This window comes from Caenorhabditis remanei, chromosome V, assembly GCF_010183535.1.
Source record: "Caenorhabditis remanei strain PX506 chromosome V, whole genome shotgun sequence".
Taxonomy (NCBI): domain Eukaryota; kingdom Metazoa; phylum Nematoda; class Chromadorea; order Rhabditida; family Rhabditidae; genus Caenorhabditis; species Caenorhabditis remanei.
The window spans coordinates 16,458,580-16,485,562 of record NC_071332.1 but is presented as its reverse complement, the minus strand read 5'-3'; the positions used below and the strand labels follow the sequence as shown (position 1 = coordinate 16,485,562).

Here is a 26,983-nt window from a genome sequence, read left to right as displayed (position 1 = left end):
ACTTCTGCTTGCAATTGTTTTAAAGTTTTATTGAAATGACACATAAACGTGAATCGTGCGCTCTCATAAATACTGTTATACACATTGATAATTGACGGTATCGGTTGATCTTGAAGAGCAAATCTCCTGGTAATTGATATCATCTAGAAGGTGAACCGATCCATCATCCATATTGACAGATCGAATCCATACTCCTCCCAAGTTTTTCTCGTTCACATAATTCAGCTTTTCCTCAATACTCTTCTTGTTTTCGAAGGTTAGGAAAATTCCAGATTTCTCGTCAAAGATATATGAGCTCTTGGTTTGCTCATCCCAATTAGATGGAGCAAAGTTTATTCCAGCATTCTCGGCAACGAGTCTGGAGGTGTAAATCGTTCCTTCAACTTTGCCACCGACCAATTCAGCTCTTTTGAATACCTCACTTCCTGGTTGCGCCGATTTCACATTTCTCCAAATCCTCGCGTCCATTGGGATCACAATATTCAGCTTACTTGTATCCTTCAACTTGCATGCATAATAGTTTATGGTATAATCCACGGTGAAGTTCTCTCTAGGCGCAATTCCATGGTACAGTGGTGCCGCTGGTCCGGTTAGCGATCCCCATGGTCCATAAAAGTCCATTGAGAAAATATTCATAAAATCCACATAGTTTATCATTTCCTCCAAATCGAAGCCATTCGGCCAGTAACCTGGGATCCCCGCGGGCGCCGATGTCACGCTGAGAATATATGCTTTGTCCCTTTTCAACATTTTTTGGCGGAGCTCCTTCACAAAAAGTAAGTAACTTGACTTGTCGGAAGCGGCTGGCCATTTCCAGAACAAATCTACACCATCGGTTTTATGTTCATCGAGGAAGGTAACAATGGAATCGGCTAGTTTGCTGCAATACACACTGAATTGTTAAAAAAAGTTATTTCAAAATATTTAACCTTCTCTTCAATTGACTAGCCATCACTGCTGAAAACTGCGTGTCTCCTCCTATTGAAATCATCACTTTCATACCACTCCAATACAGTTTTGCTATATCTTTCAAATTATAGAAGCGAAACCACGCGTCTTTATTTTTGAATGCAATCGTTCCGTTTTCAATCAAAAACTTGTGAGAGAAAACAATATGGGTGAGTTTATCAAAATGAGTATGCCTCATTTCCGAAGACCCCTCGTCCTCGTAAAATCCAATCACTCGTTTTTTACAGTAGCGGTTATCTGGAAATCTAGATAATCATCAGGGAAAAAAGAGGACAAACACCTACTCATAGTGTACTTGAAATGGGTATGGACGAAGTAAAAGGCGATTGCCAACAGCACGAAAAGTATAAAGACGACAGCTAGGAACGGGACCAAGGTGGAACGTTTTCTTGGGACATTCCTGAAAAACCAAAGATGCTTACTTTCCAAAACTGCCAATAAAATATATACATAAAATTTCACAGAGATGGAGATGGTCCGTCTTATGAGAAAAATATCGACTTTATCTCAGCTACTCAAAAACGAAATTGCTCGGGACTCTTCCAATTCTCAAAATTTTTCATGAGTTTTTTTGAGCTTATCAAAAATTTTTGGTACTGAAAATGTTTGGATTTTTTGTGGCATTCCACGCCATTCAGTCTATTTTTCCTGACAAACTATTATCACTCTGAGTTTTGAAGAAAATTAAAGGTGTACTAACTAAGGAAGGTCATGGACTCGGCCTGGAGATATGGGTTGTGACCTATATCATTGGAAAGCTGAGAAAACGCTGATTCCAAATATAAATATTCAGTTTTTGCCCTCGAGGCCAGGTATTCGAGAAAAACAAGGTCAAAGTTAGAAAAAAATGACAAATTATTGTCTTTTTAACACTCGAAAATAGCAACAAAAAAAAATTCGAAAACATTTGGGGGTACTCGGTTTTAGAACTCGGTAAAATAGAACTGCGACAAAATAAAACTGTAACAATATAGAACTGACTAAAATAAAACTGCTACAAAGTGGAACTGAACACAATGGAACTGTTACAAAATAGAACTCCACGAAATAGAACTGAACGAAATGGAACTGCTACAAAATAGAACTGCTACAAAATAGAACTCTACCACTGGTTTTGAAAATGCTTATTGGGCTCATCTAATATAATTTTATACAGTTTTTTGTTGACTATTAAATAGACAAAGACTTTATCTGCATAAAATAAGTGTTTTTAGTCGACTTTTCTCCTCGAAAATTGGTTATAATTCGTCTTAAAAGTCACGAATGCAAACGCGCTCCACTCGAACTAGAGTTCTATTTTGTAGCAGTTCTATTTCGTCGCAGTTCCATTTTGTTCAGTTCTATTTTAGTCAGTTCTATATTGTTACAGTTTTATTTTGTCGCAGTTCTATCTTTCCGAGTTCTAAAATCGAGTACCCCCAAACATTTTCACGTGTCAGAATAGCAATAATTTGTCATTTTTTCTAACTTTGACCTTGTTTTTCTCGAATACCTGGCATCGAGGGCAAAAACTGAATATATATTTGGAATCAGCGTTTTCTCAGCTTTCCAATGGTATAGGTCACGATTCATATCTCCAGACCGAGTCCATGGCCTTCCCTAGTAAGGTCAACTCTTATTTTTTCATAGAATTATGTATGTGAGTTCATTTTCTCATCGAAAGATTTTTTATTCGGTCGATACCCCGCTAAAAACGAACGGCGGAACAGTTTAGACATTTTTGTGGCCGTGGAACATTCTGGAAATTTCTCTTCGAAAATGTTCGTTTTTCTGGTTTTCGTCGTTTTTCTATAATGTTTATAGTGTTTCTATCAATTTTTGTTGTTTTCTATTAAATTCACGTAAAGAAAACAACAAAACTGAGCAAAAATAGGTACAAAATTTGAAAAAAAAACTCATCTGCGATCGCTCTCAGTGTAATCCGAATTGAGCTATTCTTTCGATATGAAAATGAACTCACAGACACAGATACATTATTTCATGAATAAATCAGAGTTGACTTTAGTACATCCTTTAATGTCCCACAAAATCTTACCTCCTATCATTTTCCAATAGACTATCCGTAGCAATAGGTGTCGAGTTATCGGTCATCTTGTCCGAAAATGAATAGAATATGAGAAAAATGGATGGAATGTAAGAAAGAAAACAGCAGATGACCCTGACCTTATGTGATGTTTACTTCTATTACCCTCCGTCGCTTCCATTCTCGGGAAAACCGGTTATTTGTAGCCGCGGGCTGCGAATCTGATTGCTGCGTAAGAGACGGATCATATGGATCAGAAAACTACACGCAGTTTTTTGTTCACCTTTCTAAAACTCGCAAATATCAAAACTGCACACAATAATTATATCTAACTACCACTTGCACACATCCGCACCAAAAATTTGTTTGCTTCTATGTCTCTTTTCGAATATCAGAATTCCGTTGGTAACACAAATCACACTTCAAAAATGGTCAGTTAGAATAATTTTCTTTTCGAATTTCGAAAAACTTGGTGAAAATGAGTATAAACCTGCACAAAGTTTGCTCCATGGAGCATCTGAACCGCTCAACTTTGTTTTTGGTGTTCCGTCTGGTCCCGATTCTTAGTATTCCATTATATCTGTTCGCTTGGCTTCTGGTAACCAGAAATAAGTCGAAGGTGGTTCAAGCCGTCAGGAAGCATTTTTTAAGGCAGATGTTGATGTGAGTATTAACTTTATCATTAGAGCGAACTTACCAAATTTTAGAAACTTCATTTCCGTTGTCCTTCTCTGCGTTGTGGTATGTCCAATTCTAATTCCACCAATTCCTGGATATTACATGACTGGCTTGTTGGCCTCATTCGACGCCAACTATGATACCAATGTAGCAATTCCGCTGGTTCTCATGACACATGTTGTACTGAGTGAGTCGTTTTAACTAGGAAAGGTCTTGGAGTCAGTTTGGAGTTATGGGATGTGACCTATTTCATTGGAAAGCTGAGAAAACGCTTATTCAAAATAAATATTCAGTTTTTGTTCTCGAGGCCAATCATACGAGAAGGGGATAACTTTTTATTCTACCGACATTTAACCTTGTTTTTCTCGAATACCAAGCTTCGAGGACAAAAATTAAATATATATTTGGAATCAGCATTTTCTCAGCTTTCCAATGATATAAGTCACATCTCATAACTCCAAACTGACTCCATGACCTTCCCTAGTAAGTAACATTTAGATTAATATTTTGAAAGAACTTTTCTAAGGAATTCAAATATTTTCAGTGGTCGCTCTTGCAATCATGCAATTATTCAAACACCAACTTGTCACCATATCCGACTTACGTCATACTAGAAAATTCGAGCTTCCTGTCAAAATCATTCGATGGCTTTACAAAATTTGCTATCTTGTCATGATCCTGGTGGCCACAACTATCTTACCAGCTCTAACCATTGAATTTGAGTTGGAAGGGTTCAGGAAAGGAGCCTATGAGGTGGAGGCACTCTCTTTATTGGTAATTCAAAATAATTTCTGTTTCAGTACTTCCAAAACCCGGTATGTCTTTGCCCAGACATGTTTATTGCGGACCCACGGCACTGGAAAATCTTAGTTCCATACTGTTGGTCGATAACATTCGGAGCATTGTGCTCGATTACTGGTCTCAGCAGTGTCATTACTTGTCTTGTCATAATTTATGATTCTCGGAAGATGGTGTCGAGAGAGACTTTGATTATGCAGAGGAACTTTACACTCAGTTTGCTTTATCAGGTAATATTGGTCATTAGATTTGAAAAAAAAAACACAACAAAATTAAAAAACAAATTCAGGCATTGGTGTGCATCGTATTCATAGTGATGCCACTTGCTTCCGTGTCCACTTTGTTCTATACGGACATTCATATTGAAGGTGAGTCCTAATTGGTCCCACTCAAAATCTAATTGGTCGCCGCTTCATTGGTCCCACCCTGTTTCATGAGCCTGGCTTGCAATAGACTCACTCAAATCTAGGGTTCATTCCAAAGCTTTGTTCGGAACCTTACACACTACAAACCTTTGAAAATTATATCACTCTCAAATAAACGATTTCAATCATAAATTTTTTCTAATTTCTCTAAAGAACCACAAACGATTATAAAAGCCTTCTCTTTTACAGAGCACGGTCTCTACTACCTCCTGCTCATCTCATCCCAAGGAGCAGTCAACAACATGATGCACATCGTTCCGGGGTTATGGAGGAAGTTACGGAAGAAAGGAACTGCGGACCAGTCGAGACAAAGTTGGAAAAACAGTTCGATGTGGTCGACGTCTGTATCGAATGTGGCATCTACTGCGTGTTAAATCATATTTTATGTATATTCTTGTACACATTTATAGTTAAAACAATTATTTTTCATACTGTTCAATTCTGAAGCTCTATCGGTTCTACCCGTGAAGTTCTAGCCGTGAAACTGAAACTTTTGAGCTTTTCAATTTTGAGTTTCTCCTGCAAAATATCAAAATTCTCCTTGCTGCATAGTAAATACGATGTTTGAATCAAAACTGGTGTAGATATTAAGTCGAAAAAGAGTAGAAAGAATATATAACTGTAAACCGGCAACGCATCAAACTCCACATACCAAATTATATATGAGTGGGACTAAAAATATTACAGGATTATTTTTGTGATTTGTGAAAAAATTACCAATTTGAAGGCAACTATGGAGCATGTCTGATAAAGTATGAACTGCTGGTGTCGATTTTGAATCGTACTGGATAAACTTGCTAGCTTTCGGATTTTCAGCACGATCGGAATGTATAAAAATCCAGATAAAAGTAGTATCGAGTTCAGAATAATGTAAAAAATCTGAGAGTTGAGGTCTTTTTTTTAATTTTCCACTTAATTCTCTTACTAAATAAATTCGAAATGTAGAGTCCGTAACTCCACCCTGATTAACCTGATAAGTGCACCAACCAAAATATACAAAATGTCCCATATAAAATGCAGCATATATACCAATAAGATACTTGTTACTCTCCTGCTCGGTTGGCTTGATATATTTCTCAATGTTTCGGGAAAAAACGAGCAGAAATCTTTGAAGAGATAACAGAGCTATAATAAAGTTATGGGTTTCTACGAAAATAGCCATAAATAGTCCTATCAACATCATTGGAATCGTTGCGAGACCATGATAGAATCTGAATTTATTTCTTGATTTGAATTTCTTTTACATCAACTCTCACCTAACTTCTTCTGACTTTCTATTCAAGATCGCAAAATAGATTATGTATATTACTCCGGTTCCAATAATACAGTAAAATATACATATTGATTGATAAAAATGTTTTAAAATAGGATAGACCGATAGCTGTTTATCTCTTTCTCGATTTGCCCGATTCACTAAAACATAACATGGGAATACTAGAATGAGAAGAGTAACCATAGAAACGGTTGACAGCATGATGAATAGTGCTCCAACTCCTCCTACAGTGAAACCATCGGTTTGAAATAAGGAATTGTTCATATAATAGTTGAGAAGAAATACTAGCGGATTTGTTTCTCAAAAAAATGTACCTGCATTAACTCACATTTGAAACGTTTCAAAAGTTGACATTCTCATAATATTTTATCTGAAAGCAGGTGAAATATACTCACGGCGGTGATCAAATTATGATTTCTTTGGTACAGGTGAAAATGCAGATAGAAATTTCAGTTATCCTTGCAGCCAACTTTGACCACTTTGACACGATCGCATAGAACAAATGATCATAAATCATTAACAGTTCTAAATAAATTTTCATTCTCTGAAATTATTTCAGAAAATGGTCTCTATTACCTCCTGCTCATCTCCTCCCAGTGAGCAGTCAACAACATGATGCACATTGTTCCGGGGTTGTGGAGAAAGTTACGGAAGAAAGGGATTGCGGACCAGTCGAGACAAAGTTGGAAAAACAGCTCCATGTGGTCTACGTCTGTATCGAATGTGGCATCTACTACGTGTTGAAGCATACGCAATCTATTTTTTTTACCATACTTGCAACCGGGCCTTGTCCGGGCCGTGAGCGGGCCTTTGAATAACTCGCTTCAAAATGAAAATTAGGAGTCGATCAACCTGTCAAATTATAGGTTGATCGACTCCTAATTCTCATTTTGAAGCAAGTTATTCAAAGGCCCGCTCACGGCCCGGACAAGGCCCGGTTGCAAGTATGTTTTTTACTAATGTGTGTATACCTTCTGTTGAACGGACTAATAGAAAAAGTGTTTTGCGTTCCCACGAACCAATGTCTAGGCTTTATTGTAAACATGCCGCAGAACTTTCACACGTGAGAAAATATTCTGCCTATTTTTTTTAACTTGCGTCATCCTGCTCATTTCCGACCAGACGTCGTTCCCAGACCCCTACTTTTCTGACAAGGAACCCATAACAAAAAGGGTGAACGAACCGAAAAATTTTAATGAGATCTCGAATAACTCAGTCTTCAAAATGGCGGCTCTACCAGAGCACCCTATCAATGCATATCTCCGAATCGATTTCTTTCCTGAGTATCAGAATTTTTCTTATCATTTCGATTATGTTACCGTCATTATGGCTATATTATTAATTTTCTATATCCCATCCATCTTTTGTACTATAAAAATGATGGCGTGTTTTCTGAAAACACGTACACAAGATGCTTCGAAAGATATCCATCCATACGTGTTCAAATCATTTCTTTGTATGCAACTCAGTAATCACATTGCTGTAATATTTGATTACATCGTCTGCCGAGTTCCCAGCACATCGCTGGTTACTTCTTATTTTTCTTCGGTAAATCCGGATAACATCTTCAAATATTTTATAGCAGCTCTTTATTTGTTAAATTATATTTCTCAATTGTACACTGTTTTATTTTGTTTTGTCAGAGTATTGATTCTTTTTTATCCCAGAACACATTCAGAGGTGAGTTTTCACGTCAAGCGTAGAAAAGAAAATCAAGTTTTCAGATATGCGTTGTCGTATTTAAGATTTGGTCATTTGTCTCATTTATCTTCAGTCTGGCTGCATCTTTCCCTCATATAATACATGATTTCGTAGGAATCCAGTTGGATTTTCCATTTCAGTATGGAGCAATAGCTCTAACGACTACATTTTCTTATGGAAAAGTGAGAAGAATTGTTAAACTTTAATATTATTCACCTCACAAAATATGAGTCATTGAGTACTGCCCACGTTTAAATTTTAGTCAACAAAATTATTCAACCACAGTTGTTTCAGCATTTACAAATCTTTGCTGACTTCATTTTCTCTGCAATCGTCACCATTTGTATTGTTGTTATGACATCAATGATGCTAATGAAAATGAGAAATCTGAAATTGATGTGAGTTTCGATCACTCAGGACACATTTGTTCAAAGCGTTTTTCAGAGACCAAAACTCCAAACTGAAATCGAAAGCAGAAACCACTTTGAAAATCACAATGTGCGTAATTTTGATACCGTCTATGATAATTTTTGCGGTTCGTGATTTACTGCAACCAAATACCACTAAATACTGCTTGCAGATAACTGGTTTCTCTGCCACAAAGTATGCGTCCTATATCATACTCATTCGTCCGATTCTTCTGGATTGCCGAGTAAATATTGTTTCGTGTTACTTTTATATGAGCCATCCCTATTTCAAAAGGAAGGAGACACCAAAATCAGTCCATTTGACGCCTTGGCGGACAAACTAAAAACAAGCATAAGCTTCATAGACTCGTTGGTTCTATTTTGTAAAATTGTAATGAATTGAAAAAAAACACTAGAAACGCAATGAATAGTCTGATAAAGGTTTAATTTTCAAGATTTGTATGTTATGCCGTGCAAACTATACATTTCATCTGTTATCTCTTGTGTTTGTTATGAAACCGACGGCAATAAGACATAGTTAATTAGTAGCATTGAAGGTATAACTACCCTTCGAGCATAAAAATCCCAACATTTTACTTATCTGGTACCAGTGGACCTGTAAAAGCAGCTGAATTTGACACATGAAAGTCGTGAGTCGGAAGTGGAGACTTTTTCAGGTCCACTGGTACCAGAAAAGTAAAATTTTCGGATTTTTTCTACTCGAGTGATAGTAATACCTTCAATATAACTAATTAACTTTGTATTATTCCCGTCAGTTTCATACTGTCAAAACAAATTTCGCTTACGTCTTCATTCCTTAGCTTTGACCACCTACCTGATGTTTCTTACCTGCTGTTTCTTGAGCTCAATTTTTATTCAATTTGGTTTTAATTCCTTTCGCTGAATAAAACAATTCAAGTCCTAGCCTCGAGACCCATGTCAGGTTAAGCTCCTCCTCCCGTCGCCCAATGTCTCTTATCTGTGTAAATCCTAATTGCTCTAATTTTTTCTCAACTGTAATACCTATTTGGAATGCCTTAACTATTAATGTCCCTCATTTCCTTTGCCCATCGGAATTCAAGTCTCTTCTTGTGAATAATATTGCACGATTCTGATTTTTTTTTCTTTCTTTATTCTCCTTCCCCCTTGCCCAACACGTATTTTATAATTCTCCTTATTTCCCGGTTTCCTTTTCTCAGGTTTAGTCTCGTGAGGGACTTTACCTGACCTCCAGTGACATTTACTGTATATTTAAATAGTTAAATAAAAAATAAATAAATATCAAGTGTGCACGGTCTCCCACACTGCGAAAAAGAATTGCAAAAAACGTGAACCGGGTTTTTTACGTTTTAATTTAATTTTTTAATTTTTTGCACTGAAAATGCAGTATTTTCAGGTTTCTAGACGCCGAAACGGATGAAAAAAACCACAAGAATTGTGGAAAACTAAATTCTCCATTTTATGAGCCTAAAGACATGAATTTTGGTCAGAAAATAATTTTATTGATAAAGAAAAACTTCTTTTATTTGTTTTTTAAAGTTATTATAAATTTTTCGAAGTTTTCTGAAAATCGGCTTTTCTACATCAAATAAGTTATTTTCTGACTGAAATTCACGTGGTTATTTTCGATAGAGAACATAATATTCCACAATTCTGATGGATGGGACCTTTTTTCATCCATTGCAGACGTCTGAAAACCTGAAAGTACTGGATTTTGAGTGCAAAAAAATGAAATAATTCGACTTCACGTTTGTTGCAGTTCTTTTTTGCAGTGTGGAAGACCGTGATGTGGTATAAATAAATTTTTATTGAAAAAAAAACAGAATCAAAGACACAAATTCATTTCTCAAAGCAAAAAAAGAACCATCATCACAGACCAAAAACTACTACGTTATAATTTCGCGACACTTGAAAACAATGATCTTTCGAACATAATCATCAGTTTTAACTTTTTTCTTTCTTTCATTTCGTCTCGTAATTTTAGTCTGAAATCTTTTCATTTGGGATTCTAAGCTCATTTAGCTTCATTATCATACTTGATTCTGCTCATTTCTGCTGATGGAAGGCGACTTGGCATCGATTTGTTCTTTAAAGTATCTGGAACATTCAAAAATGTTCCTACTATTTCGATTATCCCCCATCATCACATTCCCTTTTTATTTATTGGCCACATTTCTAATTTTAAGAAACAAGTCGAAGATAGTACAGGCTGTAAGGAAACAGTTCTTGAAGCAGATAGTGATGTGAGTTTCCGTGACAAATTTTTTTGATATTTTCATCTCAAAAACTTATTTTTAGAAATTTCATATTTGTGATTCTTCTCGCTGTTATCGTATGTCCGATATTAGAGCCACCGATACCCGGTTATTATATGACGGGGTTGTTGGCAATTTTTGAGATGAATGTCGCGTTGCCGTTAGTTTTGATGACGCATGTTGTTCTGTGTGAGTTCAGATTTTGATCTACACTGAGAGTACAACAACATTTCTTACAGTGGTGGCACTTTCCATCCTCCAACTTGTCAAACATCAACTTATCACCCTCTCCGACCTCCGCTTCACCAAAAAGTTTGATCTCATTGTCAAAATTATCCGAAAAATGTATCAGTGTTGCTACCTGCTCATGGTCATCGTGGCAATCTCGATACTCCCTGCACTCACAATTCACTTTGAGCTAAACGAGTTCCGAGAGCAAGCATTTCTCTACTACAAAAATCCATTCGTCATGTGTAAGGACATGTTTATCGCGGACCATCGTAACTGGAAGATTTATACTCCATATTTCTGCTCGATAACTTTTGGTGTTGTTTGTTCAATCACTGGCATCACGAGTGTCATTACTTGTCTGCTCATGATTTATGAGTCGAGAAAGATGGTGTCGAGGGAAACGTTGATTATGCAGAGGAATTTTACCGGGGTTTTGATTTATCAGGTAAGAAACAAAAAAAAGAAACGTTAGGGAACAAAAATCTGAGTTTCAGGCTCTGGTTTACATCACTTTTATCATTGTACCAGTCGGAGTTATCTCAACACTTTTTTATGCAGACATTCATATTCAAGGTAAGGTCTCGGGGGAAACAGATAATTTATTTCTGATTATGATAGTTCAGACAATTCTAAGAAATTTTCATGATTATGCTAAAAATTGCTCTAAACATTACGATTCCAGTTTTCCAGGAGCCAAAGAGTTTTTCAACGCGCCGTGTAGTCCTCTCGGACAAAATTATTTCTCGATTCCTCGTTTTTCCCCATAAAGTTTCGTAATTTTCCTTGTTTTGCGGTATAAATTGAAAAAAAAACACAAAAGTTTGTAGGAAAAAGTGGGGAAACGAGAAATAATTTTGTCCGAGAGGACTACACGGTCGCGTGGGAAAACTCTTCCACGAAGGCTCCTTTTGAGTTAGAAGAACGGGAATTGTAGCGTTTAGAGCGGTTTTTAGCACGCACTCCAATAATGAAAGTTTTTCAAAATTCGTAACATGTTGTGAATTTTTTGTTTGAGTTTTTTTTTTGAAATTTTCTGAAACTATTTTGATATAGTTTTTGACAAAAAATTTAAAATTCAATCAAAAAACGAATAAGTATAATAATTCAAGCACTTTTAATCTAAATTTTCGATATATCTCAAAAAATATTGTTTAAAAATGTGTACCCACTTTTGAATCCGGGCCGAGCCGGGCCGGCCCGATTTTTACAAGTCTGAATCTACTCATTAGTTAGTGTCACTTAAACCCAATTTCGAAATACTGTCATATTGATAGTATTCTGTTAGAACTGCGCATGACTATAAAACCAAGCTTCTGAAAAAAATTTCTGACAAAAAATTCTTCCCAGACAATGGTATCGCCTTCCTCCTCATGATCTGCTGCCAGGGTGCCATCAACAACCTAATGCACATCGTCCCAGGCATTCATAAACTCTTCTGCCGCAAGAAACAAAAACCAACGTCAAGATGTGGAAAGGATATCGCAATGTGGTCCTCCACGCCATCTGTTGTTGTCACATGAATTGTTAATTGCTCTATTATCTCATGTTCTCACACTACCGTACATCTCATAAATCATAGATCTCCAGATGCTTCCAGATTCTTTTCAGATGTCTCATCAGATTCTACTTTGACCCCAACCTCTCTTTTCTTCTTGCCGCATCACCTGATCTTTTGGCCGCATGCCACTTAGATAGTGTAATAGATGGTGGCCCCTCCGTCACGTGCACACACTCGTCTGCACCAGAATCTTCCCGACCGTTCTTTGTTATGCAGGCCACGCCCCTCGACTATAAAATGGTAGGGGTTCCTCTATAAACATTATCATTTCTTTCTGGGTTAACGACCCAGGTTTTATTACTCTACCACTCTACCACATGTCTTTTAGAAAAATGTTATAAAATTTTTCTTAGGCGATTATATAACATGATGCCATTCTCTTCCGAGATTTCCTTATGTTTTTGTTTGAAAAACCGGTCGCAGGTTCCCGTGTAATACACCTTATGATAAGGAAGAGACAAGATTATGTAATTCGTTTTGCGAAATCTTTTCGAACATTTTTTCATTGGATGTGTAGAACAATATGTAGAATGCATATAGACATTTCTTGGTGACGACTGAAATTGGGAATTTTTTGTATTCTTTGGTAACTTTGCTTCAATAAATTCACAATAGAGCGCGCTTCCACCTTTCGTAGTTATTGACAGGTACACGTCTTGAAAAGTTTGACACTTTTATCAGTTTCCACATATAAAAGTGTCAGTGTGTGCCCTGAAAAACGTCCATCTTTCCATCACAAATATTTTAAGTGACACTTTTCTATTTTTTCTATTTCACTTCAATAGAATTTTAAATTTTCGATAAATTTCATTCCTGTACAAATTTCATATCTGATGATTCCACCCTTATTATTTTGGTCATTCAAACAGTTTGTCTAATCGCATTAATTATCATGTTTTACACACTGACCTGTACTATTCTGAGCCCCCGGCACCGAGCACCCCGTCTTCTGATAGCACTTGACTGATAACCTGATGGTTTGATCGCCATCTCTCTTTCTCTCGTCTCTCTTCGCTATCCAAGGCTCCGCCCCTTTTGGGATCCTTCATAAACCTCGCCATGTTCCTGCCTCATAACACATTTCTTCGAGTCTTGAGTTGTGATTTTATATTTTTTATATTTTATACTTTTATACTTTTAAACATTTTTCCTTAATTGTAGAATGAACCGATTCATTCTCGTGGCATTGCTAGCGGTAGTCGTCGCCGTCAACTCGGCGAAACTCTCGAAACAAATCGAGGCGGCTATCGAGAAGTGGGACGACTACAAGGAGGATTACGAGAAGGACTACACTGGAGACGATGAGCAAGTCTATATGGAAGCCTTCGTCAAGAACGTCATCCACATCGACAATCACAATCGTGACCACAGACTTGGCAGAAAAACTTTCGAGATGGGATTGAACCATATCGCTGACTTGGTAGGTCAAATCTCGCTTATCGTCGCAAGACAGGCTAAGTGATAAGCGGTTCCGCTTATGGATTTGCTTTCTAATCCTTGGAAAACTTGATTGGCGCGTTCCCCCTTTTTTCCCATCGAAACGAAATGCGTTTCGATGCGAAAAAGATAAAAGATAAAACTTGAGAGAGAGAAAATCTTGTGACTGACCAAAACCAACAGTTGTCTTTCTTTTTCTCCGGAGTGTTTGGGGACCATGGTCACCTGCTTTGAGATTGCATCATATGTATTATCTTCAACTTTCAGCCATTCTCCCAATACCGCAAGCTCAACGGATACAGAAGACTCTACGGAGACTCCAGAATCAAGAACTCTTCCAGCTTCTTGGCTCCATTCAATGTTCAGGTAAGAAGGCATCAAACTTTTGTGTTTTCAACGAATTGTCATCTCTGGTGCATTATTGATAAGAGCATTTATTTCGAAACTATTCTATCTATTGACCAGTCATCACATGACCCTAACCACTGATTTTGATTCCAGGTCCCAGATGAGGTCGACTGGCGTGACACCCATCTCGTCACCGATGTCAAGAACCAAGGAATGTGTGGATCGTGCTGGGCGTTCTCCGCCACCGGAGCACTCGAAGGACAACACGCTCGCAAGCTTGGAAAGCTCGTCTCGCTCTCCGAACAGAATCTCGTCGACTGCTCCACCAAGTACGGAAACCACGGATGCAACGGAGGACTTATGGACCAGGCCTTTGAGTACATTCGTGACAACCACGGTGTTGATACCGAGGACTCGTACCCATACAAGGGACGTGACATGAAGTGCCACTTCAACAAGAAGGACGTTGGAGCTGATGACAAGGGATACACTGATCTTCCAGAAGGAGATGAGGAGCAACTCAAAATCGCTGTGGCCACCCAGGGACCAATTTCTATTGCTATTGATGCAGGACACCGTAGCTTCCAATTGTACAAGAAGGGTTAGTGGAGGGTGTTTGTTAGTTGGATAGTCACTTGATAGGTCACTTCTATTTGCGTGGATGACACTGATAAGCTAGTGTCACTACTGATAACACATGTTTTGAATGATAGGTTAGCGGAGGGGAAAGTAGAGAGGATGAAGGAAGTATAACATTTTCAAATTCAAATCAATTCTCTTTCCAGGAGTCTACTATGACGAGGAATGCTCGTCCGAGGAGCTCGACCACGGAGTCCTTCTCGTCGGATACGGTACCGACCCAGAGCACGGAGACTACTGGCTCGTCAAGAACTCGTGGGGAACCGGATGGGGAGAGAAGGGATACATCCGCATCGCCCGTAACCGCAACAACCACTGTGGAGTCGCCACCAAGGCTAGCTATCCACTTGTTTAACTTCATCATTTTCTAATAATGTTTTAGTAACATCTTTTCTCTGAAATTTTGACATGCTTGTCAAGCTTTACCGTTTTTTCTGTATTTTTTTGGACCACAAAATCGACATTTTATGTATTTCAAAGGATGTTGTATATAAAGTTTTTGTAATTTATATTTTGAGCAAAATAGCAGAAATCGCGATCATCTTCGGGCTATTGAACCGAAATGTGATGTTTTTGGCTAAATTTGGACACGGAGACCTTGAAGTTTGTAGCCAGGGAGCATAACGTCACGATGTAGAACAAACTAGATACAAAATTGAATAAATGAATTTGAATCTAGAATTCTTAGAAGAATGCAGTTTACGTAAATAGACCTTGTCTGTAACTCAATTCATGCTCATAACAAAAGAACAAAAAAACAAAAAACGATAGGTTCCACCGAGATTTGAACTCGGGTCGCAGGATTCAAAGTCCTGAGTGCTAACCGCTACACCATGGAACCGGGCGATCAACTGACCCTCTCCGTGCGCCTATGTACACAATGAAACATGTTGATCGAGGAGTGGAGGGCGACCTAGTTTCTCTACGGCAAACTGACCGGAGTGTCCCGTCGGTTCCATGGTGTAGCGGTTAGCACTCAGGACTCTGAATCCTGCGACCCGAGTTCAAATCTCGGTGGGACCTATCGTTTTTGCTTCCTCATATGTGGAAAGTTCAAAGCAAATAGAGTGGCCATGTGGAAATAAGAATAGAAAAACACCTGTTATATACTCAACTCGTTTTGTTTTTCAAGAAATACCCCTTTATTATCGGCACCGATAAAGGCTATAATTTTCTCATAAAGTATACTCTTATCACCTTTACACATGAATGCCTATAGGGTACGTCAGTTACTCATGGAGCGAAATGGAATGTGTTTTCTCTTCTGTTTTTGTCCATTCTAATCCAGTTTCTGATCAATTTCCTTCTGGCTATTTTTATTTCCAGTATCTCACCATGCACCTTCCCTATATGAATTCTCCAGAATTTCTAGCAAACGCATTGCATATTATGACGTGTCTAGAAGTACCGGTCCACCTATTTGGGGCATACTGTATCATTTTGAAGACTCCTGCGACAATGAAATCTGTCAAATTTTCAATGCTCAACTTGCACTTTTGGAGTGTGCTCCTTGACCTAACTATCAGTTTATTAACAGGTCCCTATGTCTTATTCCCGGCTCTGGTTGGTCGATCTATTGGTATTTTGAAATTTTTTGGAGTTTCAACACCCATACAACTCTACCTGATTGTCACTTTATTTCCAAGTATTTTCAGATCTCTGATTTTAATAAAAACCTCTATCATCAAAAATTTCAGCTGTCGGTGTCTCCATCACAGCGATTCTCGAGAATCGCTATTATTTACTGTTTGCTCGTGACACATTTTGGAAATTCTTCAGGATCCCGTTTCTGGGGAGCTTGTACTTGGCGTCTTTCTCGTGTTTTTTGCCCTGTTATTTCAGTATTCCGGATCAGAAAGAAGCGATGAAGGAGGTTTTGGAGGTGAGAGGAGAGCAAATCTCATCTTTTGATCTACGCGACTATGATCTTCAATTTCATCACTGGAGTGTACTCAGATTTGAAAAGACTCAATTTAAACATTTTAGCGAATTTCAGGGAAAAATGAAGAATATCTTTATGATATCACGGTCAGGGCTGTGCGAAAAAACATTCCCGGGAAGTTTTCGAAAAACTTCGTAAACCGAAAAAAAATTTAATTCGAAAAATTTTGACCGCAAAACCCAAAAAATTCGAAAAAAAGTTTCATGAAAACTGTCTGAAAAAAAGAGTTCTTCGGAGACGAAAATTCTGAATTTGTATGAAAACTGCATTTATTTCAAGAACAGACCCCCTGCAGCTTTTTGGGTACAAAATAAGGAAAAATTTAGAAAAAACGAAAAATCACAATGTTACTCTATTTTTGACAAATGCAGTAGAAATTTCCAAAATTTTTCGACCGGTTTTTTCGAAAACTACCCGAAAAATTTTCGTCCAAAAATTCGTTTTGAAAAATTTAATTTGGACCGAACATTTTTTCGAAAACCGCTCTATGACATCAATTTTCATATGTAGATCAAACCTTATGACATGTTTTTATAGTTAAGAAATTTTCTGTCTAGATGCTATATGGAGATTCACAACCTGTATATGTTCGAGAAGTGGCCGTACAAAAAAGTTGTCCACCACAAAAACGAAGCTACAAAATTCGAGATTTTATTGGAATCAGAGGTACCCCAACACGCTTTCAAAATTTGTATTTTCAGAAAACCCCAGCTCTCCTCGAATACACATCAAACTCTGATTTCTTTGTGTTATCTACAGATTTTCATTTGTTTTTCTTCACTCTGGTTATTATGATTGCGTTGGTCACAGGGACATCTGTCACATTTGCCCGGTTACTTCATAGAAATATGAAGGGAAGATCCCAACTGATGAATGTCTCGAACCAGACGGTTCAATTGCAGAAAATATTTTTCAGAGCGATTTTTATTCAGGTATGTAAATAGGTCAATTGTTTTCAATTTGTAAAAAAAAGAGCATTCAGACCACCATGCCAATCTGTATCCTGATCTTTCCTCTGAACTATCTCGTCTTCTCAATGTACTCCGGATATTTCAACCAAGCAGTCAATAATTTCTGTTTTATTGTGACTGCATTTCATGGATTGTTGTCTACAACAATCATGATTGTAGTCCATAAGCCGTATCGAGATGTTTTCTATTATATGTTCTGTGAAAGGATCCTTAGAATTCTATTGCGTCCGGGTTCTCAGCTGACGTATTCATTGTCGACTGTTAGTAAGACAACAGGCTGAATTTTTATGAATTTTTATAATGTGTAATAAAATTTTAGACCTTTATTGACGACATACACAGGGAAATCACCTGGACGACATGGTAAACGATAACGTGTTTTAGTTAACCAGGAAATTGCGAAACCACTGGTTGCGAAGCGTCCAAATAACCAACTGAGTGTGACACTTGCCGTTTCTCCTTTTCAATTATTTTACAACAAAGAATAGTGGCCAATTGAATTAGCAAGGGTATCACATACTTGGTTAATTGACTTGTGAGAGTAAATACCTCAAAAAAGATAATTAGGAGATTCTTACAGTAGTTCCCTACCACATCAGGCGCCAATCCAGTGTAAACTAAGACACCCAAAATTGAATTTACAATAATTATAACCGGAGAGTAAGCTGACACAAAAATGGCTTGCCAGAAAAATATACGGGGACCAGAAAGTGCAAGGCATATGGAGTCACCTGAATTTAAAATAGATATATCTCGCTTTCATCTGCTGCACCTACTGCATCTACAAGACGTGCCAGTAAAATCAAAGTTTCGTATTTTGTTCCGTCTATTTTCGACTTGAAATCGTCATCCCACTTGTAAAAAAACACTGGAGATACGAGTAAGTCTCTCGCCAGAAATATCAGATACAAATTTTGAATGTGTCGCTTTCTATTCAATTGTTGTACTCCAATCAAATCTCCTGTCGTAGATTTCAAGTCTTTATTTCCCAATGATTGACTAATCATTTCACAAGCAATCATAACCTGGTAAACTTGACCGAACAAACCAACAATATAGCTGACAATGATCATTTTCACGTTTAAAATGAATGCTATAACCCTGAAAAAAATTATATAGAAGGTATTTATCTGAAGATTTCTATTTACCTCGAGAATCCAAGTAGCAAAGTGCTTCTGCCAAGAAACAGACAAGCTACCACAGGAATAAAAATTGCACTTAAAATCAGAAGCTTTTTATGGAAAGCTCTCAGGACGTAAAACAAGTGACTTAGCAGTGAGAACTCCGCATCCTGAAAAACCAAAAAGTGCTTCATCGTAATCTCTTTTCTTACTTTTCTCCAATTTTCTAGCTGGCTATCGTATAGGTGAAGAAACAATGGGAAAACTATTAATGATGTGATGACTACAAAAGAGAACACAACAAACACAAAACCGTAGATACACAACAAGATAGTTGAGTCAGACATTAGACTTAACATTGAATAATTTCCCATGGTGTCGAAGAAAGAAGTCTCATTTTCGGAAGGCGGTGAAGACGTAATGGGGTGATGCATAAGCATTTCATGCAACAATTTTTCAATTTAGTTTTAAAATACTTCAGTTTTAAACAAAATTATCAGCTGTCAAGAGGCGTGGCTTAGAATTCATAGTTTGATGTTTCTTGTTGCCAGGATACCAAACGACTCAGCTATTCATATCCCATGAAGTCATAGTCCGCACTACATGGTCCCTGCATTATTCTGAAAATCTCTCTGACCAGAATACCGGAATAAACTTGAAATGAGCTATGGAGAATTAGCTCACCAAAATAGAAGCACAGCCCCGTGCAGTAAGATATACAGTTTGGTCATGTTAAGTTGAAAATGGCCAACTTTGAGAGGGTGTTACGGTATCAATGATTGTCCCACAAAGTAAATTATGTATGAACCATACAGAACAAAAGCAGAGCTTTATTTTTGTAGTTGATAACTTTTTTGTTCGGATACTCCCTAGAGAGTTACATATCGACAAACTAAGTTCTCCCTCAAATCGCCAAATTTCAGTGCAAAATAGAATGATTTTTGAGCCGTCCCCTTAAAGTGACCACAATTCTTTAGGGAGTGTCCGTACAAAAAAGTTGTCAACTACAAAAATGGAGTTATACTCTTGGTCTGTTCGATTCCATAAAAAATGTATTTTGTGGGACGGTTAGTGTTACTACGACACACTCCCAAAGTTGGACATGTGCAACTGAAAAGGGCGAAATCTGACATATTTATGGTCGGTACTGCACCTATTATACATACCGTAAATACTGTATTATAACGGCACCTGTATTACAACGGCACCCCATCAATACTCAGAATCCATGAATAGGAATACCCGGTGTTTTTTATTGTTTCTGATTAGAAGCAGCGTGATTGATAACGTCTTGATCAACGAAAAGAATGCCCAAAAAAGGTTTTTCGTTTAAATTTAATGAGTTTTTAAAACCTCAAAATTTCTCTGGGAGGCAGTTGAAAAATATAACGGCATGCCGTTATAACACAGCATTTACAGTATACGCAAATGGTAATATAGTTAAAATCCGAATATGCTGCAGAGATTATACAACAACGGAAGCCAACGAAAAGAAAGAAATTAACAGAAGAAAAAGGGAACGTCCGCCGGTTCCATGGTGTAGCGGTTAGCACTCAAGACTCTGAATCTTGCGACCCGAGTTCAAATCTCGGTGGGACCTTTCTTTTTTGTCTTTCTTTTCAAGCTAGCAAACCTTTTCTAAAACAACTCCAACTATATAAAGGAAAACACGTAGTTATGATACAGGACGCAAGAATAATAAACTTTTTATTTATTACATAAATAATATGGTACCGAAACATAGAATTGAGTCTTTATCTTCATGGAAAAATAATTTGTTTGCCACAGTTCAAAATTTAAAGTATATCAAATCATATCTTGAATATCATAGGCTTGCATTCCGGTCACTAGGCTAGTTCCTCCATCGGCGACTATCGATTGTCCGACAATATAAGATGAGCGCTTACGGTCCGCCAAGAACAAAATCACTTCGGCGATATCATTAGGTTTCCCAAAGACTCCTGCGGGGATACAGTTTTTGTTAGAAGCCATGAAGGATTCAACCTGGAAAATGTTCGTGAAATTTCTATTGACTACCCCATACTTACCTTTCCCTTTGCGTCATCCGGTAGACCCATTGCTCCGAGAAAACCAGTCGATACTACGCCAGGACTGACAGAATTGACACGAACCCCGTATTGAATAAGATCCAAGGCGACGCATCTGGTATACTGGTTCAATGCAGCCTTGGCAGAAGAGTAGTATGGAGTTGCGGAGAGCTGGAAAAATGAGTTTTTGGAATGCTCCAGATTTGCAGATTTAAAATTTTTAAGTAAAGTCTTACCGCTTGAGAGTCTCCAGCTACACTTGATACATTTACAATTTCTCCTTTTGTCTTGATCAGATGATTCTTCGTTTTCTTAATCATCTCTACCACAGCCTGGAAGTTTATCTGGAATGTTCTATGGTACAACTCGATAGATTGATCTGTGTTTGTGGTTCCATCGGCAATATTGGCACCGGCATTGTTCACCTGAAAATGTAGTATATATTCTAGATTTGATGCTTTTTCAATAAAAATTAATGAAACTCACCAGTATATCAATTTTGCCAAATTTGTCCAACGTCGATTTCACTATCTCATCCAAGCCACTTGGGTCCGTTAGATTTGCCACTACGATATTCAAATCGTGTGGTTTACATGTTACCTTCAGAATAACCTTTTTTGTATCTTCGAGTTTTTCAGCGTCCCGACCAGTAATGGTCACTTGGGCACCTTGTTTAGCGAATAGGATAGCAGTGGCTCGGCCGATACCGCTGGAAGAGCCAGTGATGATGACAGTTTTTCCAGAAAAGCGTTTCATAGTTTTGGAGGAAAAATTTGAAAAAGAAGAAGAAGGAGATTTAGTGAAGCCTTTATACGAAAAATATGTGTCCAAAATTGTGCTGGACACAAAATTATATATTCGTTGGTGTGCTTCTAGACATCTCTGCGTCTCCTGTTTTGTGGTTCCCTAGAAGAGAGCCGAGATTGAAAAGTTCAAAAAGCAGCACACATCAGAATCAACTGGTTCAGGCCGCCAGGTTCAAAAATGGACTCGAAGTGTTGAGATTAAAAAAATACATTCAGGACAAAAACAGAGTATCATGAATTTGGATGCCAGGAGGATCAAAACTTTTATCAGTTGCTTCTGGACGATTTTCGTTTTCTCGCTCAAGAATGTTCCATCTTGTGGCTTCACAACTATCAATGTTCAAAATATATCAGAACAGAATAAATTGAAATAAGCTATGCAGTCAAATTACCAATCCCAGAATCTTAAACGACTTCCAGTCTCGCTTCATTCAAAACTAGGTATGTATCAGTATATTGAACTTGTTCACGCCTTTATCAAAAACTTTTCGGAATATCTGTGAGAACAAGCCCAAACGATATAAAGTAAAACTCAAGGACATTTTGACTGTAAAGGGAAAATTTGCCTCAAAAGAAAAAGTACTAAACAAAACCTACTAAAATAATATCATTTACCGGTAGACAAAATGCCAATGCAGGATTCCATTGGCTGCTGAGATGAGGCTGCAACGGAGGCTTATGGCAAAGGAGCCAAGAGAGGATTTCTAAAAAAGAATACAAATCCTAAAAATTTGGTGAAAGTCTCTTTCTTTCTCAAAATTTGCTGTTTTCAACTAACCCTATCTACCAAAAATCGACTACTGTACTTGCCAGATTATACAATGCAAAAAAAACCTTTACGGCTGGTAATTCATAGTGAATTGTTGACAGAATGATATCTTATCTTCCTGACTGATTTTCTGAAAAATTGCTATAAGAATATTGAGATTACGAGCATTTATGTTCAGTATACAGGATCGAAACAATGTCTGTAATATTTTGATTCCTTGGTCTGTTATCATTTCTCTTCACAACCAAAATGATGACAATTCTGTTTTGTGTCGAGACACAAAACTGTTACCCATCCTGCGTATCACTTGTGTCAATGATGAAGATAGCAATATCTGCGGAGATCAAAATTTTACCCTCGACCAGAGAACACTTTTCTGTCTCTCAACTGAAAATCAAAAGTTTTCACGTGAACTCAAAGGCGGGGCAGACAAGTTGACAAATTTATAATTGTCATCATTTCAAAAGTATAAAATGCTAAAAACCTTCCTCTGTTCTACCGCAAACATGTCTGGCCGTTTCCAAGGAAAAGTTGCAATTATCACTGGTTCCTCTAATGGAATCGGTAGAGCAACTGCTCTATTATTCGCTAAAGAAGGTGCCAAGGTTACTGTAACCGGAAGGAATCCAGAACGACTCGAGGCTTCCAAACAAGCACTTTTAGATGCAGGAATCCCTGAATCTCATTTTCTGATTGTCCCAGCTGATATCACCTTGCCTTCCGGACAAGATGACCTAATTGCTAAGACATTGGAGAAGTTTGGAAAACTGAATATTCTAGTGAACAATGCTGGTGCCTCAATCAAGGACCCCGAGAACAAGATAGGAATAAGTCAGAGTCTTGGGACCTACGAGGAGACTATGAAGATAAACGTGGAGAGCGTGATCCAAATGACACAGAAGACTCGTCCACATCTGGCAGCCACCAAGGGAGATATCGTCAATGTTTCGAGTATTGTAGCGGTGAAAGCTGGGGTGAGTAGAATATTAAATCGTACTTGTCAAAGATGGGCCTTAGGCCTAGTCCGAAGGCCCGGATAATTTACGCGAAAATTTAGAATTAGTCTTTTTTTAATTTCTTTGAACTTTTCCCGAAAAAATTCAAATTTTCGCCTATAGTTCAGAATTAGCAAACACAGGCCATCCGAGCCTGGTGGAAATAGGAATTTCTCGGCCCAGAGCCGGTCCCGTCGACTCGGGGTTTGAAATTCAAAAATTTTTTGAACAAAACTTTGAAATTTTTCGAATTAAAATTTTTTCCGAAAATGTCGAACTTTTGACTGCACTTCAGAATTCAATCAAAAACTATTTATGCACCAAGAAATTGGCTTTTTGAAACATAATTTGTTTTTAATTCAAAACATTTGGTTTTAAAAAAAGTACCATTTCTTGAAGCCGGGCCGAGCAAAATCTCAGCCCGGCCCGAAATTTGGACAAGTTTGAAAATTTGATAAAAATTTGAAAAATCATCAAGTACGTTCACAAAATGAGATGACACATATCATATAATTTTAAAATGTTGTGATTTCTGCTTTTTACAAACAATTTTTTTAAATATTTTCCAGTGGTCCCTCCTTGCTTACTACCCGATGGCAAAAGCTGCTTTGGACCAGTACACCAGAAGTGCTGCAATCGACCTCATCGCAGAAGGCATCCGTGTAAACACTGTGAATCCTGGAATCGTGCAGACAGGATTCCACGAGTCGGAGTTTGGGTTCACTAAGGAGGAAGCTAAGAAGGTAGGCTATCAAATATCAAACTTTGGATTAAAGGGGGATGGAACTATTTCCAAAATATTTGATTTTTTATATGGTTCGACGCAGCATGGATGGGCCAATCGAAAATCCTCTTGGAGGTAGGTCCGAAAATCGATCTAAAAGAAGTTATTCGCGAAAAAAGGGCCAAAAGGGAGGGTTTCGTGGTGCTCTTTTCTACCTAGTTCAAGGGTGAAAATTCTCATGGTGCGCGTGAAAAAATATAAAAGTAGAATAAAAACGTCAATCTTTTTCTCAAATGAGAATAATTGAGAATTGAGAAGGAGAAAAATGTATGAACGCTGTTTCTATGACATAGATAAGTAAGTACTTTCTGTCAGACTTGTCACGGGCCGGGCCGGGCCGGACCGAAATTGGAATTTTTTCGGCCCGTGGTTTGAAATTCAAAAATGTTTTGAACTAAATTTTTTTGAATTTTTTTCCAAAAATGTCGAATTTTTGACTATACTTCAAGATTCAATCGAGAGCTAGTTATGCATCAAGAAAGTTCATTATCCTATGGTTGGAATATTCATCCTTCGTTTTTGTTATTTTTTTATTGTTCAAATTTTGTTGATTTTTTGTTTCTGAATATTGATGGCAGACTTTGTTGTGCATTTTGTGGTATTGAACAAGTTCATCAATAAAAAAACGGAATCGTGAACCGCACAACTATTTGGAATTGAGTTGGCAGTAGAAAACTCCAAGTTTTGGCGCAAAGTCAATTAGTTTCAAAATGCTTTTTCCATGTCGAGATGTAAAGAGGGTTTGTGTGTTTTGCAACAGAAAACTGAAATGGCTCCAGTTACCGAAAATCCGGTGAACCGAGAAGTTTGGTATCAAAAACTCGCAAAAATTTTTTGAATGCCAAACCACGGGCCGAAAAAATTCCAATTTCGGTCCGGCCCGGCCCGGCCCGTGACAAGTCTGACAGAAAGTACTTACTTATCTATGTCATAGAAACAGCGTTCATACATTTTTCTCCTTCTCAATTCTCAATTATTCTCATTTGAGAAAAAGATTGACGTTTTTATTCTACTTTTATATTTTTTCACGCGCACCATGAGAATTTTCACCCTTGAACTAGGTAGAAAAGAGCACCACGAAACCCTCCCTTTTGGCCCTCTTTTCGCGAATAACTTCTTTTAGATCGATTTTCGGACCTACCTCCAAGAGGATTTTCGATTGGCCCATCCATGCTGCGTCGAACCATATAAAAAATCAAATATTTTGGAAATAGTTCCATCCCCCTTTAAAAAAGTTTTCCTATTTCAGTTCTACGACGAGATTGGATCCAACCGGTCATCCATTCCAGTTGGGTTTGCTGGCCGCCCGGAGCACATTGCGAAAACTATTGCATTCTTAGCTGACCGTGACTCTTCTGAATACATCATCGGACAGAATATTGTGGCAGATGGTGGCACTACATTGGTTTTGGGTATCCATGCGAATGTGGCGAACACTTTGAAAAATTCTTCATTTGCTAAATAATTTTTTTGTTTCCTATGAAGACTTTTTCGATCTTTGAAATAAATGAAAATTACAAAATGACTAATTGTATGTTCTTGATAGAGAATTGTAGTAGATAACACGGCGCGAACACAATCCGTCATGATACAACTTCCGTTCTCACGGAAATTATTACGGAAGTTGTGTCAGTTCTTCTTATCGCATGACGGCTAGAAAGTAAAACTTCTTAACATGAAGTCGGATGTCAGAAGTAAAAAACAGGTCCGCAACAAACCGATTTATATTTTTCGAGTCGCAACGCGTACGCGTCGCGGTTATGTGAGCTACGCGTCAAACGATACGACAAATGAATGAAACAACTTTTGGCACTCAGCCGAGTCTTTTTTGGCACCGTGCCAATACGTATTCCGAGAAGAAAACTTGTATTTATATAAACAAAACCTAGTTTTGCAGTAAAATTTTTCCTACATTCCCCATAACATTGTTTTCGAGTCAATTTCTATTTTGTAGTTTTCTGAGAGCCGAAAACTGAAAACGCCTTCTGAATTCCTCGGGGGAGGGAAATGAGTACATTCCGATTATACTCGTGGTATAAATTTCAGTTTGTATCGAGCTCATTAGCTGCTATTTCTTTGTGTCATAGTGGAGGAGCTCTAGAATTTTTTTCAGCGCAGTATCATTGTCTGTGATTTCAATTTTCTTTATTCATATTTTCCAACTTGAATTCTCAATCAATTGGCCCAAAAAACTTGAATATTATGTGAAAATAAATTTTCAGAGTTTCCTGAGTTGTCTGCTTCAGGACGTTTGGAAAAATTTAAATTTTCAGGTTCAGCTCTTTAAAACGCTTCAGAAAAGTATAAACAAGACTAGGTTTTGAACAGTTAAGGTCTCACCACGAAAACAACAGTAATCTCGGCTACGGTAGTTTTTGTTGTGAGACCCAACTTGCTAGGAACATGGACTTGTTTATACTTTTCTGAAAGCTCTTGGCAAGCTGAATATGAATATTGTAACGACTTTTCTAGAAAATTCGGAACCAAAACTACAGACCAGAAAGTTTATAGATTAACTTGTAAGTTTTTAATAAAGCTAACACGCTATGCTCATTATAAATCTTTTCTGAAGAATATCTAGTTCGCATGAACTTAGAATCTTAGACTTATTCTTTTTACCAAGCGACCAAGTTTTTTTCTTTCTCCGTCATAATCCCTTAATCTTATTTTTTTAAATTAAGTTCAACACTTTCCAGTCCAGTAATTCCTTTATTTTCACTCCTCCAATGTTTTTACTCCTCCAATGATCAAAGATTAGAATTTCTATTGAATCAGACTTGATTTCACTTTGAATCTTAATTTGTC

The 26,983-nt window shown here is 37.6% G+C and overlaps 8 protein-coding genes across 8 annotated transcripts; 5 read left to right on the top strand and 3 right to left on the bottom strand.

Annotated features, from left to right (window-relative positions):
* Positions 1–75: 75 nt before the first annotated feature.
* GCK72_020579 (uncharacterized protein) lies at positions 76–3,060 on the bottom strand (the record flags this gene model as incomplete). Its single annotated transcript, XM_003099345.2, has 4 exons — positions 76–880; positions 930–1,206; positions 1,254–1,369; positions 3,005–3,060. The coding sequence occupies 4 exons, from the start codon at positions 3,058–3,060 to the stop codon at positions 76–78; spliced, it is 1,254 nt and encodes a 417-aa protein (XP_003099393.2).
* Positions 3,061–3,500: 440 nt separating this feature from the next.
* Positions 3,501–5,267, top strand: GCK72_020578 (uncharacterized protein; the record flags this gene model as incomplete). Its single annotated transcript, XM_003099398.2, has 6 exons — positions 3,501–3,655; positions 3,700–3,857; positions 4,215–4,423; positions 4,471–4,698; positions 4,758–4,836; positions 5,083–5,267. The coding sequence occupies 6 exons, from the start codon at positions 3,501–3,503 to the stop codon at positions 5,265–5,267; spliced, it is 1,014 nt and encodes a 337-aa protein (XP_003099446.2).
* Positions 5,268–7,543: 2,276 nt separating this feature from the next.
* On the top strand, positions 7,544–8,618 carry GCK72_020577 (uncharacterized protein; the record flags this gene model as incomplete). Its single annotated transcript, XM_053733661.1, has 3 exons — positions 7,544–7,714; positions 8,162–8,265; positions 8,312–8,618. The coding sequence occupies 3 exons, from the start codon at positions 7,544–7,546 to the stop codon at positions 8,616–8,618; spliced, it is 582 nt and encodes a 193-aa protein (XP_053582574.1).
* Positions 8,619–10,332: 1,714 nt separating this feature from the next.
* On the top strand, positions 10,333–12,280 carry GCK72_020576 (uncharacterized protein; the record flags this gene model as incomplete). The annotated part of the gene is made up of 5 exons (XM_003099340.2): positions 10,333–10,517; positions 10,573–10,718; positions 10,769–11,205; positions 11,255–11,333; positions 12,108–12,280. 5 exons carry the CDS (start codon positions 10,333–10,335, stop codon positions 12,278–12,280), a joined length of 1,020 nt encoding a protein of 339 aa, XP_003099388.2.
* A 1,200-nt stretch (positions 12,281–13,480) lies between these two features.
* Positions 13,481–15,097, top strand: GCK72_020575 (uncharacterized protein; the record flags this gene model as incomplete). The annotated part of the gene is made up of 4 exons (XM_003099392.2): positions 13,481–13,738; positions 14,023–14,121; positions 14,257–14,704; positions 14,889–15,097. 4 exons carry the CDS (start codon positions 13,481–13,483, stop codon positions 15,095–15,097), a joined length of 1,014 nt encoding a protein of 337 aa, XP_003099440.2.
* On the bottom strand, positions 14,224–15,103 carry GCK72_020574 (uncharacterized protein; the record flags this gene model as incomplete). The annotated part of the gene is made up of 2 exons (XM_053733660.1): positions 14,224–14,622; positions 14,897–15,103. The coding sequence occupies 2 exons, from the start codon at positions 15,101–15,103 to the stop codon at positions 14,224–14,226; spliced, it is 606 nt and encodes a 201-aa protein (XP_053582573.1).
* A 5,479-nt stretch (positions 15,104–20,582) lies between these two features.
* GCK72_020573 (uncharacterized protein) lies at positions 20,583–21,580 on the bottom strand (the record flags this gene model as incomplete). Its single annotated transcript, XM_003099330.2, has 4 exons — positions 20,583–20,780; positions 20,825–20,995; positions 21,061–21,249; positions 21,311–21,580. 4 exons carry the CDS (start codon positions 21,578–21,580, stop codon positions 20,583–20,585), a joined length of 828 nt encoding a protein of 275 aa, XP_003099378.2.
* A 1,325-nt stretch (positions 21,581–22,905) lies between these two features.
* Positions 22,906–25,643, top strand: GCK72_020572 (uncharacterized protein; the record flags this gene model as incomplete). The annotated part of the gene is made up of 3 exons (XM_003099382.2): positions 22,906–23,373; positions 23,964–24,137; positions 25,428–25,643. The coding sequence occupies 3 exons, from the start codon at positions 22,906–22,908 to the stop codon at positions 25,641–25,643; spliced, it is 858 nt and encodes a 285-aa protein (XP_003099430.2).
* Between the last annotated feature and the right edge of the window lie 1,340 nt (positions 25,644–26,983).